The sequence below is a fragment of the Marmota marmota genome, unplaced genomic scaffold (assembly GCF_001458135.2).
Source record: "Marmota marmota marmota unplaced genomic scaffold, marMar, whole genome shotgun sequence".
NCBI lineage: Eukaryota > Metazoa > Chordata > Mammalia > Rodentia > Sciuridae > Marmota > Marmota marmota.
Window position 1 is genome coordinate 1,464,234 of NW_026000139.1, and position 14,117 is coordinate 1,478,350.

General features: G+C 55.3%; 1 protein-coding gene across 1 annotated transcript; it reads right to left on the bottom strand.

Moving 5' to 3' along the window:
* Nucleotides 1-1,199: 1,199 nt before the first annotated feature.
* Nucleotides 1,200-12,301, bottom strand: Hspb8 (heat shock protein family B (small) member 8). The gene is made up of 3 exons (XM_015505174.2): nucleotides 11,522-12,301; nucleotides 5,533-5,596; nucleotides 1,200-2,204 (listed from the first exon to the last, which is right to left on the bottom strand). Exons 1-3 carry the CDS (start codon nucleotides 11,886-11,888, stop codon nucleotides 2,045-2,047), a joined length of 591 nt encoding a protein of 196 aa, XP_015360660.1. The 5' UTR covers nucleotides 11,889-12,301; the 3' UTR covers nucleotides 1,200-2,044.
* Between the last annotated feature and the right edge of the window lie 1,816 nt (nucleotides 12,302-14,117).

Consider the following 14,117-nt stretch of genomic DNA (forward strand, 5'->3'; position numbering starts at 1 on the left):
CCCTCACTAGACTGGGCGCCTGGTGGCCAGGAACTGCCTACTGCACAGGACCGAGCAGGGGACCTGATCCGACCATCTCGGGGACCTTAGGGAGGTCTGGGGGCCCTGGAGAAGCGGCCCTACACTCTTTCTGGACTCTTCCCCAAGCAAACACGTGGATCCAAGTCACCACGTGACTCACCCCACCCACCTCCACCTCGGCCTCCGCTCCCTCATTGCAAAATGAGCATCTCCCTGGGGATGCAATGGGACTGGCTCCAGCGATGGAGCATGTGACCCAGTCCTGGCCAATCAAAACGCTGGTTTCTTGAACTAGTTGGATCAGGACTGGTCATGTGATCCGAGCTGGTCCAATAAGAATGAGTCTTAGGAAGATGCTAGAGGGTCTGGGGAAAGCCCGGCTCTGCTCCCTCAGGACTGGGATGTGGGAGGATGCGAGGCTGCAGGGATGGCAGCTGTTTTGTGGTCACAATGAAAGGACATGCGGTGGAGGGGGCATGGGGGGCTGGGAGCAGGGGAGAGGGGACAACAGGAAGAACAGGATGCAGCCCGCACCACACTCCACTTCAGCAGCCCGGCTCCCTACCACCCTCTCGGTTCAGGGTTCTGTGCTCCTGGCAGCATCTGAATCGGTGGCAGCCATTGCACCACTGATTGCCCTCACAGCTGTTGTGCTGCTTCCCAACAGAACCGCATTTGGCTCATGTTCTGGCCCATCATGGCCGCCCATTTCCTTTGTACAGGGATGGGTGTCAGGATAGACAGGTAGCCCAGTTTGGGCCAATGAGATAAAAGAAGATATCTACTGGAAGCTTCTGAGACATACTTTGCTCACTGATAAAACAAAAAAGTCAGATGAGAAGAACTTTTTACCTCTGCTTTCTCTTCCCAGACATTGTCATAGGAGGATGAGATGCTTGGAGCTTTTGCAGCCACCTTGCAACCATGAGGATAGACTGTAACTTGTCAGAGATGGTAGAAGGAAAAAAACCAGAAGCACTCCAGGTTCTTGGTGGCACAACAGCTGAAGAAACAACGCTGAGACCACTGACCCCTAAACTTCTTGTGAAGTTAAATAGCTTTTTATGTCCTTTAGGCCACTATTAGCTGGGCATGGTTACCTAAAGCCACAGCACTCCTAACTAATAGCGTCTAAGTGATCCCGCATTTTGCTTCTCACCAAAAGAAACACAGAAGGCTAAGAACATCAGCTCCTTTATTGTTGTTGTTATTCACTTTTTCACTGTTATTTCCCCCCTAAACAGCAGCACAAGTCAAACAAGGACACACACACATCGCCCTACAGATAGGACCCCACAACTGCCTGGCTTTTTGCCTATTCTTGGCAGAGCGGTCTGGAGACAGTCCCCTCTGTAAAAATCCCAACTTGGACATAGGAGACACAAGAAGGGTGTACCTTAGCCAGAAAAAATTCACTGAGGGAGTCCCAGAGTCCTTGGAGTGTCCGTTTGGGGACCTTGGGAGCATGCTGTAAAGGTCTGGGCTGAGGGCAGAAGGCACTGTTTGTTTTCCCGGGTGGGCGGGGATCTAAACCTGAGGATCCCCCTTTGCAGACCAGGGGGGTGAAGAAACACACTGGCGCCAGCCCGCGGGCTCCACCCACCAAACCCCAAGGCAGGCACAATCTGGGTAATGGGGAGGTCCCCGGAGAAAGGCAACCCTCGCACTAGCTGCAAGGTCAGATGCAAGGTGAAATGTCAAGTCCCCATTTATTCATTTTGCAATTAGAGAATGTACAGTGTTTACATGGAGATAGATTTAAAAAAAAAAAAAAAGTCACAAAAGAAAAAAACCTCCCAGGACTCTTTGGCCTCAGGCAACCAAGCATGGGTCTGCCCACGGCGCGGCCCTGTGGAGGAACCTAGTACTACACCATCCAGGGACTCTGTGGTCCTTCTCCCCATCCCCCTCCCCATCCCCCCTCAGCCTTGGAGTCGCACTAAATCTGAGTTCAGCTAAAGTCCTGGAATCGGAGAAGCCCTGGGGCTGGGGAGGGAACAAAGGGTGGGCCGAGGCTGGGGTCTCAGGTGCAGGTGACTTCGGAGCTGTCCTGAGGGAGCTCATGGCTGAAGCTGCTCTCTCCAAATGGTGAGTAAGGGGGCACCTGGGGAGCCTCGATGATCAGCAGACCCTCTGGGGACAGCGAGGCAAACACGGTCACAGGATCCACCTCCGCAGGAAGCCTAGGAGAAGCACAGAGTCGAGCCACCTGTCATTTTTCCTGTGACTTAGACATTGGTGTTCATCTGAAAGAAGGTGAACTTAGGCTGGGGGGGGGGCACCATGCGGGCTCTGAACCCCAGATCTAGTCTCCCTGCCTGACCTTGGAAGGCCCCCCAATTGCCGGAGGAATGAGTTTAATACAGTCAGGTGGGCAGAGTATCTCACAGAGCGGCTCAGAGTCGGACGGCCGGTGACACCCGGCCCCAGCAGTAGCTCTTAACTCAAAAGGGAGCCCCGGACCCCGCATCAGTCCTAGCTTGAGGTCACCGTGGACCAGTTGCTGGGAAAAATGACCACGGCTAGTGCTCCTCATGGAGGTCAAGTCAGGGGTTATAGGAGCTGACGTGTCTCCATTTGCTGTGTGCCTGGTGGGGAGTACTTGATGGCAAAATGCATTAGCGGTGGGATCATGGGTGGGACCGTCGCGTAGGTAGGTCAAGGGGTCAGGCTGGCCACATGGATGGCTTTCCGATGGCAACATACTCAGGATGGGATTCAACAGGTCTCAGCAGGTCACAATTGTTTTGTTCCCCAAACTCAGCTGTAGGCGTCACCTGGTTGGAGCTTCGTGAGAGACGGGTATGGGGAATAGGTAAGAACTAACGTGCCCATTTCACAGATCACTAAGTGGAGGCTTCGGGAAACCAAGTGGCAAGCCATGTACCAGCTCTCTCAAGGGGAGTGAGAGAGCATCAAAGATGGGATTTATGAGCCCAGACCTGGTTCCAATGCTAATAAGATTTAAAATAAATAAATAAATAAATTTGGGGTTATTTGGGAATGAATGAGGCTCTCTGGGACACGGTTTCCTCAACAAAGTTGAAACTGCACGGTCATGTTGGTGGCTTCATTGAGATGGCATTATTAATAAAAATAACCAAAGCTAAGAACTTCTGAGCACCCTTTTTATGTGCCAGGTATCTAAAATTATCTCGCTGAGTTGTTAACAATAACAATAATCCAGACAGGTGGATTTTACTACTATCCCCAATTTACAGTTGAGATTCAGAGAGGTGAACGGACTCCCCCAAGGTCACACAGCTGGGACTCGGCAGATGGGAATGCGAATCGGAACCCTGGGCTCCAAACTCAGAGTAGCCAACCCCGATCCTCTACCACCTCTCTGGGCACCAGACTTGTGAAGTAAAGGACCGTGGGGGGAAGTCAGTCACCAGAGGCTCTGCCTGTTTTAACCGCAGGGGTCTTGATGATCCTCAAGAACCAAGGTATGAGCCGAGCCTGTTCGTGATCATGGGAAGGACCCGTCACAGAAGGGCCAGGGAGCTGTGACCCTGAACAGAAACCCGTGTGACCCTGAGCCACATCCACCCCGGGGACGCCCTGCCAACTCGAGACCATGGAGATCAGCAAGAGCGCTTCCCAGGACGGTGGTGGGCGAGGAAGAGGAGCCAGGGGCAGTTGCCGAGCCAAGCTCTTGAAGCAAAGGAGGCCAAACACCTGGGGCTCCCTGTGGCTGTGGGGATGGACAGGCGCCTGGCACCAGGTGGCAGAGCCAGGGCTTTGCAGGTGGACGGGGCACTGGAACTCGGACTCTTCCTGGCCGTCAGAGTTGGGGCTGGTCCTCTGGCCTCTCTAAGCCTATGTCCTGGGAGGGGAAAGGGGGTGACACTGGTATGCATCCATGTCCTGGGGAGGCGCATCAGCATCGCGACACCAACTGCAGTGTCATCCAGCCCTGGAACACTAACCTTCACAGGATCGTCTTGGTCACCCGGGACTGTGCTGTGTCATTATGCACGGGGAATCCCAGGCCTGGAGACAGGCTTAGACGTGCCCAAGGTGTCTCCCCAGGTGACCCGAGGTTGAGCCCCAGATGGTGGGAAAGCTAGGACTCCGATCATCCTGCGGACGCCGTTCTGCGCCCACCGATGCCGGTTTGCTCTGTCACCCAAGTCGGGGGAAGAAAAGCGCCCAGCTGCGGTCCCACCCTGCCCCCCTCCAGATAGGCCCATCCCTCTGTCCCCTCTGCCATCCAAATGCCGCATTTGGGATGCATTTCCTGCCTGGGTGGAAACCCCCAAGGATCCCAGTCGGGCTGAAGAAGAAACTCCCCTGACCTCTAACGACTGTGGTTTTCCCAGGAAGAAGACATGAGGTCTCCTGAGATTGGCCCGAGGCTGTCCCCATCTCCGGCCCCACTCCTTGAAGTCCACAATCTGAGCAGGGCCAGGAGGTCCCAGGAGCCCCAGCGGCTCTCCTGTATCCCAGCCCTGTGGAGTCTTGGCTTAGAGCTCATTCCCACGGACCCAGCCCGGTCCCCAACCCTGGCTAGAGGTTGTATCCGCAGGCTAGCCAATAGCTTAACATCTTTTTCCTTTTGATACCAGGATTGAACTGAGGAGCACTCCGCCACTGAGCCCCATCCCCAGCCCTGTTTGGTATCTTATTTAGAGACAGGGGCTCCCTGAGTTGCTGAGGGCCTCGCTGTTGCTGAGGCTGGCTTTGAGCTCGCCATCCTCCTGCCTCAGCCTCCCGGGCTGCTGGGATGACAGGGGTGCACTCCCGGGCCCCAGCTTTACATTTGAACAGTCTTAACACTCTGTCCACCACCCGCTGAAGAGCAGCCCGGCCTCCAGCCACTTCAGCCATTGGAATCTGGTCAGGGAATTCCCAGCAAGCTTTACCCCAGGCTTCAGAGCCCGGGGAATGGCCATCTTTAAAGAGGATAATTTCCCCGACTTCTCTCCTGGGCCGTCCCCTCCCCAGCGTGGCCCTGCTTGGGATGCCCCTGGAGCTCTCTCGTCTCGAGTCTCTGGAGAGACACTGACAAGAACTGTCACAACCAACGGCCACTACGAGGACCCCCTGGGGGCCAGCAGCCTCAGCTGGTCACTTTCCAAGACCTGGGATCACCCCTGACAGAGCAGGAGCCAGGTTTCCTTGGTCACGGAGGCCAGAGGTCAGCAATCTGTTTAGGGAGGGTCATGCTGAGTTCTCAGAGTAGACCTGGGCCAGACCCTTTCGCTTGTGGGGACTCCGTTTCCCCCCCAATACAAGGACGGTGGTGTGTTTTCTCCTAAATGCAGCCGGCCAGGGCTGGGGAAAGGCCCAGAGCCGGGCCCTGCTGACCAGAGAGAGGTCACCCCTCCCCCTCTGGCACCCTCCTGCAGCTCCGCCACAGTTTCCTCTCCCTCTAGCTGTGACAGTTCCATTCCTTGCTCCAAGGCGGGGAGGCCTTGCAAGAGCTAGGTGAGGGACAGAGAGCCCAGACCTGGGTCCCGGCGCCCCGGCCCTCCCCATCTGGAGCCCCCACCCCAGGTCACTCACTGAATCTTCTTGGTGAAGTTCTTGGAGACGATGCCTCCTTCCTGCTGCTTCTCCTCGTGTTTGCCTGCAAGAAAGAGGAATGTCCCATGTCGCCACCTGGGTCCCTGGGAGGGCACCCCGCAGGGCTCCAGTCCTGGCTGGCTGTGTGGCTGAGGGGTGGTCCAGGGTCTCTGTGCACTCAGGTCCACCTCTCAGGCGGCCATGAGGATGCAGCAGGGTCCTGCAGGGAGAGGGGCTTGACTCTGGTTGGGGACATCTGCTAGTCTTAGGAAATGGCAGAAACCGGGCCCTGGTGCACCAGATCGTCCATTTCTCTCCCCTGACTCCTGCCCGCTGGCCAGGCAGCGGGACCCCAGGGCTCACAGCCCAGGCTGGGGGGCGGACAGGGAAGGGCAGCCACCTGCGGAGGGACCCTTTCTATCCAGCTTGCTTTAGCCCCTTCCAGGCTCTGAGGTGGGGCTGCCTGCTCCCCTGTGGTCCAGGTGCGCACAGAGGCCCCGGTCAGGCCCGGGGGGGGGGGCACCCAGCAGGTCCCTGGCCGCTCTGGGCTTTGAATCAGCTGTCTCTGAATCTGCAACCTGATGCCCTTCTGCCCTCTGATTTCTGCCTGTTCCAGTTCCCGATTAGCCCTTTTAGAGCCACATTATCTGTACCCAGTAGTGAGAGAACATTCTAGAACAATGCATTGATCTGCGGAACACTTCCAGCCTCTCCTTAGGGAGGCCATGGAGCCACGGAGGTGACATTTTCACCAGCCCCACCTCCCATAGGGAGGAAAAAAAATAAAACCAGAAGGAGTCTGGGACCCAAAGTGGCTTTTCTCTTGCAATTTTGTGTAGCAAATTCGGATCCTCCGGGCCCCTCCTCTTCCTCCTTCTTTTGAGTGCAGGGATCGGGTTTCTTTTTAGATGAACAGGTGCACAGGGGCGCTTTCTGCGGGACCACAATCCAGAACCTCACTTCCCCAGGGGGCCAGCCCAGGGCTCTGGAATCCAGACTATTATAATCTTATAGGATATGCTGCCCTCTTTTGCTGTCCGGATTTTTTTTTAAACTGACAATTTATAGGTGATCACTTTCCCTTTTTATCATTAATTATTCATTTAGGGACCCTTTTCTGATTACATACATAATGCATATCCGTGTTATAAAAGGTTAAAAAAAGGAAAAAAAATCAAGACCACCCATAGTTCCATCTTTATAGGTTCCAGATGTTTCTTTATGTTGCTTAGAGATGCACAAATGTTATTTGGTAGAGACAGGAGCCATATATTTTATTAAGTGGGGATCGCTCTGTGCGTTATGCTTGCAGCCTATTTTTTCTGTCTGGCTAACATGCTCTAATTGTTTTTTTCCATAGTACCCAATATTCTTGGACGACGTGACTTTTAGTGGTGTACAGCGTCCCACTGCAGAGATACAGGACAGCTCACTTAGTTCCCCACTTTTGGACACTGAGAAGGTTCCTGACATTGGAACAAACCCCGGTTGCACTCAAAACTGAAGCTAGATCCTCGTCCTGGGTCCTGTGGCTTCCTTAGGATAGATTCTCTATGCTTTAGACTTTCTTTCTTTCTTTTTTGGGTACTGGAGATTAAACCCAGGGGTGCTTAACCACTGAGCCACCTTCCCGGCCCTTTTTAATATCTTGTTTAGAAACAGGGCCTCGCTGAGTTGCTTAGGGCCTCCCTGAGTTGCTGGGGCTGGCTTTGAACCTGCGATCCTCCTGCCTCAGCCTCCCGAGCCCCTGAAGTCGCACCATCACACCTGGCTCATGTTTTAGAATGTCTAAGGCTTGTTCCCTGTGGCTACTTTGCCCTCAGGAAGCCCTGCACCCACTTGCTCTCCCACCGTGAGGAAGAAGTGGTGCTTTTACAGGGATTCGTTTCTGAACCAAGGATCTGGCCAGCAGAACCGGCTACGCAGGGAATGTACCGTCACTCCAAGAGTTTACTCTCTGTTGCCAACACGGTAACAACCAACCGCCCGGCTCTAGCATGGGCGCGGGGCCAGAAGAACACTGTCTGTTCTCTGGTCCTCTCCCCAAAGCCTGGGCCTCCAGAGCTGCTTCCCCTGGGGACCGGCCAGTGCCTTTGACTCAGCCCTTTTGCACCCTGGGACCCCCCGGTCTCTGCTGGGCCCAGAGAATGAGGAGAGGATGATGGTGGTGGAGGTGGTGGTGCTGCTGATGATGGCGAGCTTGACGGGGCCTTCCTTGACCCAGAATCATTCCATTTGCTATTTTTCAACCTTGTCCTGGCTCAGGGTTTGCAAGTGGACACTCAGCAAATTCTATGAGTGATTCACTGACTTATTATAAAGGGGCTTTGTGTTTGGATGATTTTACCAACTTGGTAAACATAGCAGGTTTAAGGTGGGCTTGGCTCAGTGACCGTGTTCAGCAGATCAGGTATATTCAATGCAGTCTGGACCTGCTATGTTCGATGTATAATGGGTTTATGGGAACCTAATCCCATCTAAGTCAAAGCAACTGAATGGTATTGGTGTCGGTCACTGCTGTAAGCCCCTTACCTACGTCGATTTCCTTTAACTTTTGCAACAAGATTAGAAAGCAGGTGCTTTTATTACTACCATTTTGTGGAATGGGAAATCTGAAGTTCAGAGAGGGTAACTGATCTGCCCAAGGTCACACAGCCTGAAAGGGATGGAAGGAAGACTCTCAGAAACAGGCAAATAGGTTTGAGATGTGAATTGGGGTTTGGATGGGAATTCCTGTCCTGTTTCTTAGCACATCTCTACCCTTCTCTGAGCCTCCGTTTATTCTCTGAAATGGGAGTGACACCTGCTACCTGGCTGGGTTAGGATGAGGAACAGTGACAGTGAGTCAGAGTCATTTTGTAAGTTATAAAATGGGTGTGGAGGTGAGCGTGTGGCTTTGATGTTTGGGTAAAGGTCTGCTCCTCTGAGGCTGAAGGTGTCTGTCTATGCTCTGGAAATTTCCAGGAGGGGGTGCCTGAGAGCAGAAGGGGAGCCCCAGGAGGGGGAGAGTCAAGTCAAAGGGGGATGGGTATGAAGCTTCATTTGCATATCATTAGCATACTCCAATCTACACGGTCTACATGTGCTTTTGTAAGCAGATAAAGTGAGGATGACGGTCTGTAAAGATTGAGCTCCTCTGAGGGACGGCTAGGGACAGCTGCCACTTTCTGCAGAGATGTCGGTGCGGGGAGCAGGCACAGCCCTTGGGGGACCGTGACCGGCTCTGCTCAAGAAAGGAGGTGCAGTGTCCAGGGTGGCCGAGCCCCAGGATTAAGACAGGGCGCGCAGTAAGGGCCTAGGGCTGCCCAGCTCCTTCCTCAGCCAGCGCCTGGCTCAGTGGCCCATGAAGGGAACATTTCTTGGCTGGTGGCCGTAGGATGGGGGGAGGGCAGCGAGACATGATAGAAATGATCTCGTCCAACATTGACCGAGCGCTGCCCTGGAACAAGACATCCAAACACGGTCAGGCAACAGGCCGCTGCCTCTCCGAGATTCCAACTCCGTTAATAAAGCCTCTGATAAGTCCTGCAGCGCACAGCCCTGTCCGCGGCCTGGGTTCCTCAAGACTCTGAGCTCCCCCACGTCCCTTTCTCAGATGGCTATGGACACCCTGATGCAAATACTTGATCCCTCTCTTTATGAGACCAACAGTAAAGCTGGGACCCTGGGGGTCCTGGAAGTGATGAGAAAAAGACTCAGAAACAGGCAAACAGGTGGGGTCGGGTCAGGACCGCAGGGCTAACCGCAGATGTGGCCGCCGTAACCCTGGCTCTGAGTCTCACACACCGACAGAGAAGCAGGTGAATTGGTTTCTCTGGGCCTCGGTCTCCTTATCTGTAAAATGGAGGTGGGGAGATGTGAACACCGTCACCCACACTCTTGGAAAGCCCTGGGAAGAACCTATAGTCCAGCACAGGTGGGCTGTTAGCAGAGGGCCCAGTACAGCTGGAGATTCAAGCCAAGAGTGCTCTACCCCTGAGCTGAAAATTTCAGCCCTTTTCTGAAATTGTATTTCTAGACAGGGTCTAAGTTTGTTGAGGCTGGCCTCCAACTTGCAATCCTCCTGCCTCAGCCTCCCCAGTGGCTGGGATTACAGGCATGATTCACCATGCAGGGCTGAAATTGGCTTTTACTTTGAGCCCCTCATTATCAATCCTACTTTTAAAACCTCTTTAGGAAAGATCTGGCCTGTGCTCTCAGGGGATTAATCTAGCTGAGGTCACTAATTGCATATCGAACTGGCTTCTTATTGAAGCTCCAGTGGACCCATTTTATAGATGGAGGAATTGAGCCCTCCAGATGCCCTTAAGGACCCTAGAGGAGTCTGGTTCTTAGCTGGGGTCTCGGCCTGGGACTGTCAGATCCCGCCGGCTGAAAAGCACCTTCAAAGGAGGATGAAGGGAAAAACCCTACAAAAAAGTTAAGTCATGGGCTCCTCCTCTCCCACGCCCCATCCAGGTGTGGGACGGACAGAAGCTCCCAGAATGAAATGTAATGAAAACCAGCAGGCGAGAAGAATGGCCCTGCACAGCACTATTATTAGCTCCAGTTTGTAGACACGCATCTACCATCATGTGTTTTCCACAGACATGAAATCGTCCTGGAGCCTCGTGGGGCACCGATAACTAGGATCCCGGTCCCCAGCTGGGGAAACTGAGGCTCAGAGTGGGGAGGACTTTGCAGCCCCCATCCATCCCGTCAATGAACTGGGATTGGAATCCGGGTCTCAAATGCCATCTATCCCTCCCTGTTTCTTGGGACCTGGCCAGGCACCACACACGCTATGGTTCCACCACAATGTCGTCACAGCCACCGGGCTACCTGCATTCCAGGCGCCAGGTAGGGGCACATTGGAGCGTCACGGCAATCCTCAGCTGTTTGAACACAGATTTCCAGATAAGGAGAGAGAGATGCAAAGAAGTGAAGTCATCTGCACGTCCTGCACAGGATCCAGGGCCACAGCCAGTCTCCCCCAGGGCCAGGCCAGCCCAGGGAGCCCCGAGGACCCCCCCCCACCCCACCAGCAGCACGTGGCTGGGGCCCACCACACCCTGGGCTTCCGCAGCCTCGGTGCTTATAGTTCTGCCTGGAGCAGCTCTGGATCTTCCCCCCCCCCCGACCTCTGCCAGGGCTTGTCCCTGCCCGGCTGCTGCTCGTGATGGCTTTTATTGATTTTTTTGGCTGAGAGGCCTCTGCCAGGAACTGGCTCTTTTTAATGGAGCATGAACAGGGGCAGGGCCCTTACCGGCTCCTCCTGTCTCTGCCCCCAGCCGGTCCCCACTCCCAGGCTGGGGATGTGCCAGCCAGAGCCCTGGGCCCAGCATCGGGGACAGGCCCAGGCTCCACTGCTGACTCATGGCGCGACCTTGAACAGGGCCCGCCTGGGCCTCAGACACCTCAGCTGCAAAATGGGATGGACACCCGGCTCCGGCTGCCCCTGGGCTGGAGGGAGGGTTCTTTGGGGGAAAGAAAGGTAAGAATATTTCTAGCCCAGATCCTTGTGCAGTCGGAGATGTTGCTGGTGAAGCAGGTGCTAAGCCTGCGCCCGGCTCCGTGGGGCTCACCAGCCAGCGTCACCCTGAGGCCTGCTGAACCCAGTTTCCTTCTCTGGGACAGGGGAGGTGACTCCCTGGAAACCCAGGCTGGGCATCAATATTTTTGTACTTGGCATTAAAATGGTCCTTCTCGGCCCTGTGTGGCATGCTGGGGCATCTTACTCCAGTTCCTCTTTATTCTGTTGAGTCTGCTCTTTATGTTAAATGGTGTCTGACCTGCCCTGTTCTCCTGCCTGTGCTCAGATTGAGCGGCACCCAGAGGCCCCAGGGGCCAGGTCAGGTTCAGTCTGCCCCTGGGCCCGGGGAGAGAGCTTTTCCATGCAGATAGCATCTGGGGCTGCATTCTCCAGCCCTGAAGTCACCTGTGTCAAGATGTCACTGACTGTCCCCTAGCCAGCCCAGCCCTCCCCTCCCGGGCTGGTCCCCTCACTCACCTGAGACCTCCACGTACCCATCCTTGGTCTTCACCGTCAACTCCTCGGGCTTGAAGCTGTGCACATTGACGCAAACCTTCCAGGGCTCCCCGGGGAAGGGTGGGGGGCCCCTGCCCTCGGCGGGTACCCCAAACCTGGCCGCGGCCGTGGGCCCTCGGGGCACCATGCCCGACCTCAGGGTCCCCGGCCAGGCAGAGGAGAGGCGCGGCAGAGCCCAGTCGGGCCAAGAAGCGGTCAAGTCGTCTGGGAAGGGGTCCATGCCAAAGCCATCGTCCAGCAGGCGGGAGGAGAGGGGCGAGTCCCTGAAGGGGTCTCGGCGCAGGCGGCTTGGGTAGTGGCAGGAGAAAGGCATCTGACCGTCAGCCATGGTGACTGCTGAGCTCGGAGAGGAAAGGGAGGCTCAGAGAGAGGCAGCCACCGACCCTAGGTCACACAGCACGGCCAAGGAGCGGGTGAGATGGCTTTCAGAGCTTATTCTTCAGCCTTGGGAGGCAGGAGTCCAGTGGATCCTCCGTCAGGGAGCAGCAGAGCCAACCACGGCCAAGAGTGGCCGTGCTCACCAGGCTGGGGTCCCTACTAAAGGTGACCCCCCAACATGTGAGGCAGAATCTCCGAGGACCTTTCTCTGCACGGTTTCAGAGACCAGGGAGCCAGACACTGTCCTGCCGAGCTGTCCAGGCTCCCAGCCAGGGCTGCTGAGGTCGAGAGTGAAGCCAGAAGCTTAATAAACCTCGGGGACAGGCGCCTAGAAACTTCTCCTGGCTTCTCCAGGGCTCCGAGCCCTCTATTTATTTGCTGCTGCGGGGGGGGGGGCTGGAGGCGGGTTTTGCAAGCGCCTCCTGTCACCAGGGTATTCAAAGGTGATGAACCAGCCCCGGAGAATCTGCTGAGGGAACCGGCGACAGGGGGCGGGGAGGGGCCTGCCCTGCCCGTTCAGCCTCTCAGGACCCTTGCTCCTCCCCCTCCGCCGGCTCGGCCCCGCCCCCTCCCTGGTTCCAGAGCCACCTCCCCTGTAGGCCACTCAGGCCTGGCTATTAATAACCCTTGCCTGGCTGAGGGCTCAGGTCACCCTCTGCAAATACCTCCCTGTGAGCATGTCGCATCCTGTCTACCCCCTGGGGACCTGCAAAAGGGGAAGAGCAGGCAGGAGGCCAGGGGATCTGGACACGCAGATGGCCCTAGATTGGAATCCCCAATCACAGCCTGACCAAAGTCTGAGAGCCTCGGTGTTCCCTGAGAGTGATTAAAAAATAGAAAAGAAAAGAACAACGGAAAAGTGCAATAGATTCAAATGACACGCGTTCAATCAGGGCCAGGGAGACTTTGGGCGGGGGCAGGGTGGGCATGGTGGCTGTGGCAGGTGTGGTCACCAGGAGCACTGGGGTTTTGCTGGGGGAGGAGGCTTGGGCTCCACTTCCAATATGGCATCTGCCAAGGGAATCGATAGCCATGAATGAGGGTCAGTGGGTGGAAATGACTAAGAAGAAAAGCAGGGGGTCAGAGGGGATTCCGGCTAAACCAACCCAACAGGATTCTGGCTGAAAACAGAGCAGGTCGTCAGGCCTCCCCTGGAGGGGGATGTGGGCTGAGGGGTGGGAGCAGGTCTGGAGGTGGACCAGATCCCCAGGGCTGGGGGTTGTTGCTACCCTGACTTCCTGGGACCCTGGTTAAGCCTGGAGTTTACAAGAAAATGCACCCCGGGGGCTTCAGGCAGGTCACTTTGGTTAAGCCAAAAAAAAAAAAAAAAAAAAGTCTCCTTCAGCTGTGACATTATTCTCATTATTTCCTGTGACATGGACTTAGTGGCTGCCTCCTCCTGGGCGGGTCATCGGGATACAGGGGACATTCTCAAGCGGTGCTTAGCAGAGGGATCAGACAGTGCTTTTATGTTTTCAACTCTGAATGATCAGTGACTGGCTCCATGCTGGGCTCTGCTCCAGGCCTTGACAAACATGAACTCATTAATCCGCCCCCACAAGCCTGTAAAGCAAGGGTTCTGTCATCCCATTCTACAGATGAGGAAACCGCCGTCGGAAGTGTTCAGGAGCCCTGGCCCCAGATCCTGATTTAATCGTGGTGATCATCCTCTGAAGTGTTCAGGAGCCCTGGCCCCAGATCCTGATTTAATCGTGGTGATCATCCTCTGTACCCTCCCCAGGCAGGACCTCCTGTTGGGACACAGGCTTGTTTTCTAGATCTCCCTGCTGTTCCCAAACTGCCCAAAGAGGGGACTGATGAATCCTCCTTTGGCCTGACCGCCCCTGGGACTTAATTCCCATCGAGGGTTAGGCGACTTTGGACATGCCATTTCCCCCTCTGAGGGCCTCAGGGTCTCAGCTCTGCCTTCTCCACCAGAGCGGGTGGGGTGGGGGTGCCCAGGAGCCCATGAGTCATAGGTCGAGCCATTATTTTGATATGAAGCAGCGCTCCGATGAAGCACTCTGCTAAAAATAATAATACACAGTGACAACAGTCGCCACCGTTTATTGACTTGTGTGGCACTGCCGTGGGTCCCGGAGACGCTGCACATAACCTCACCACGATGTCTTTGCTGTGGGCACCCCCCTTTTGCAGGTGGGGAACAGGTGCGGAGCCT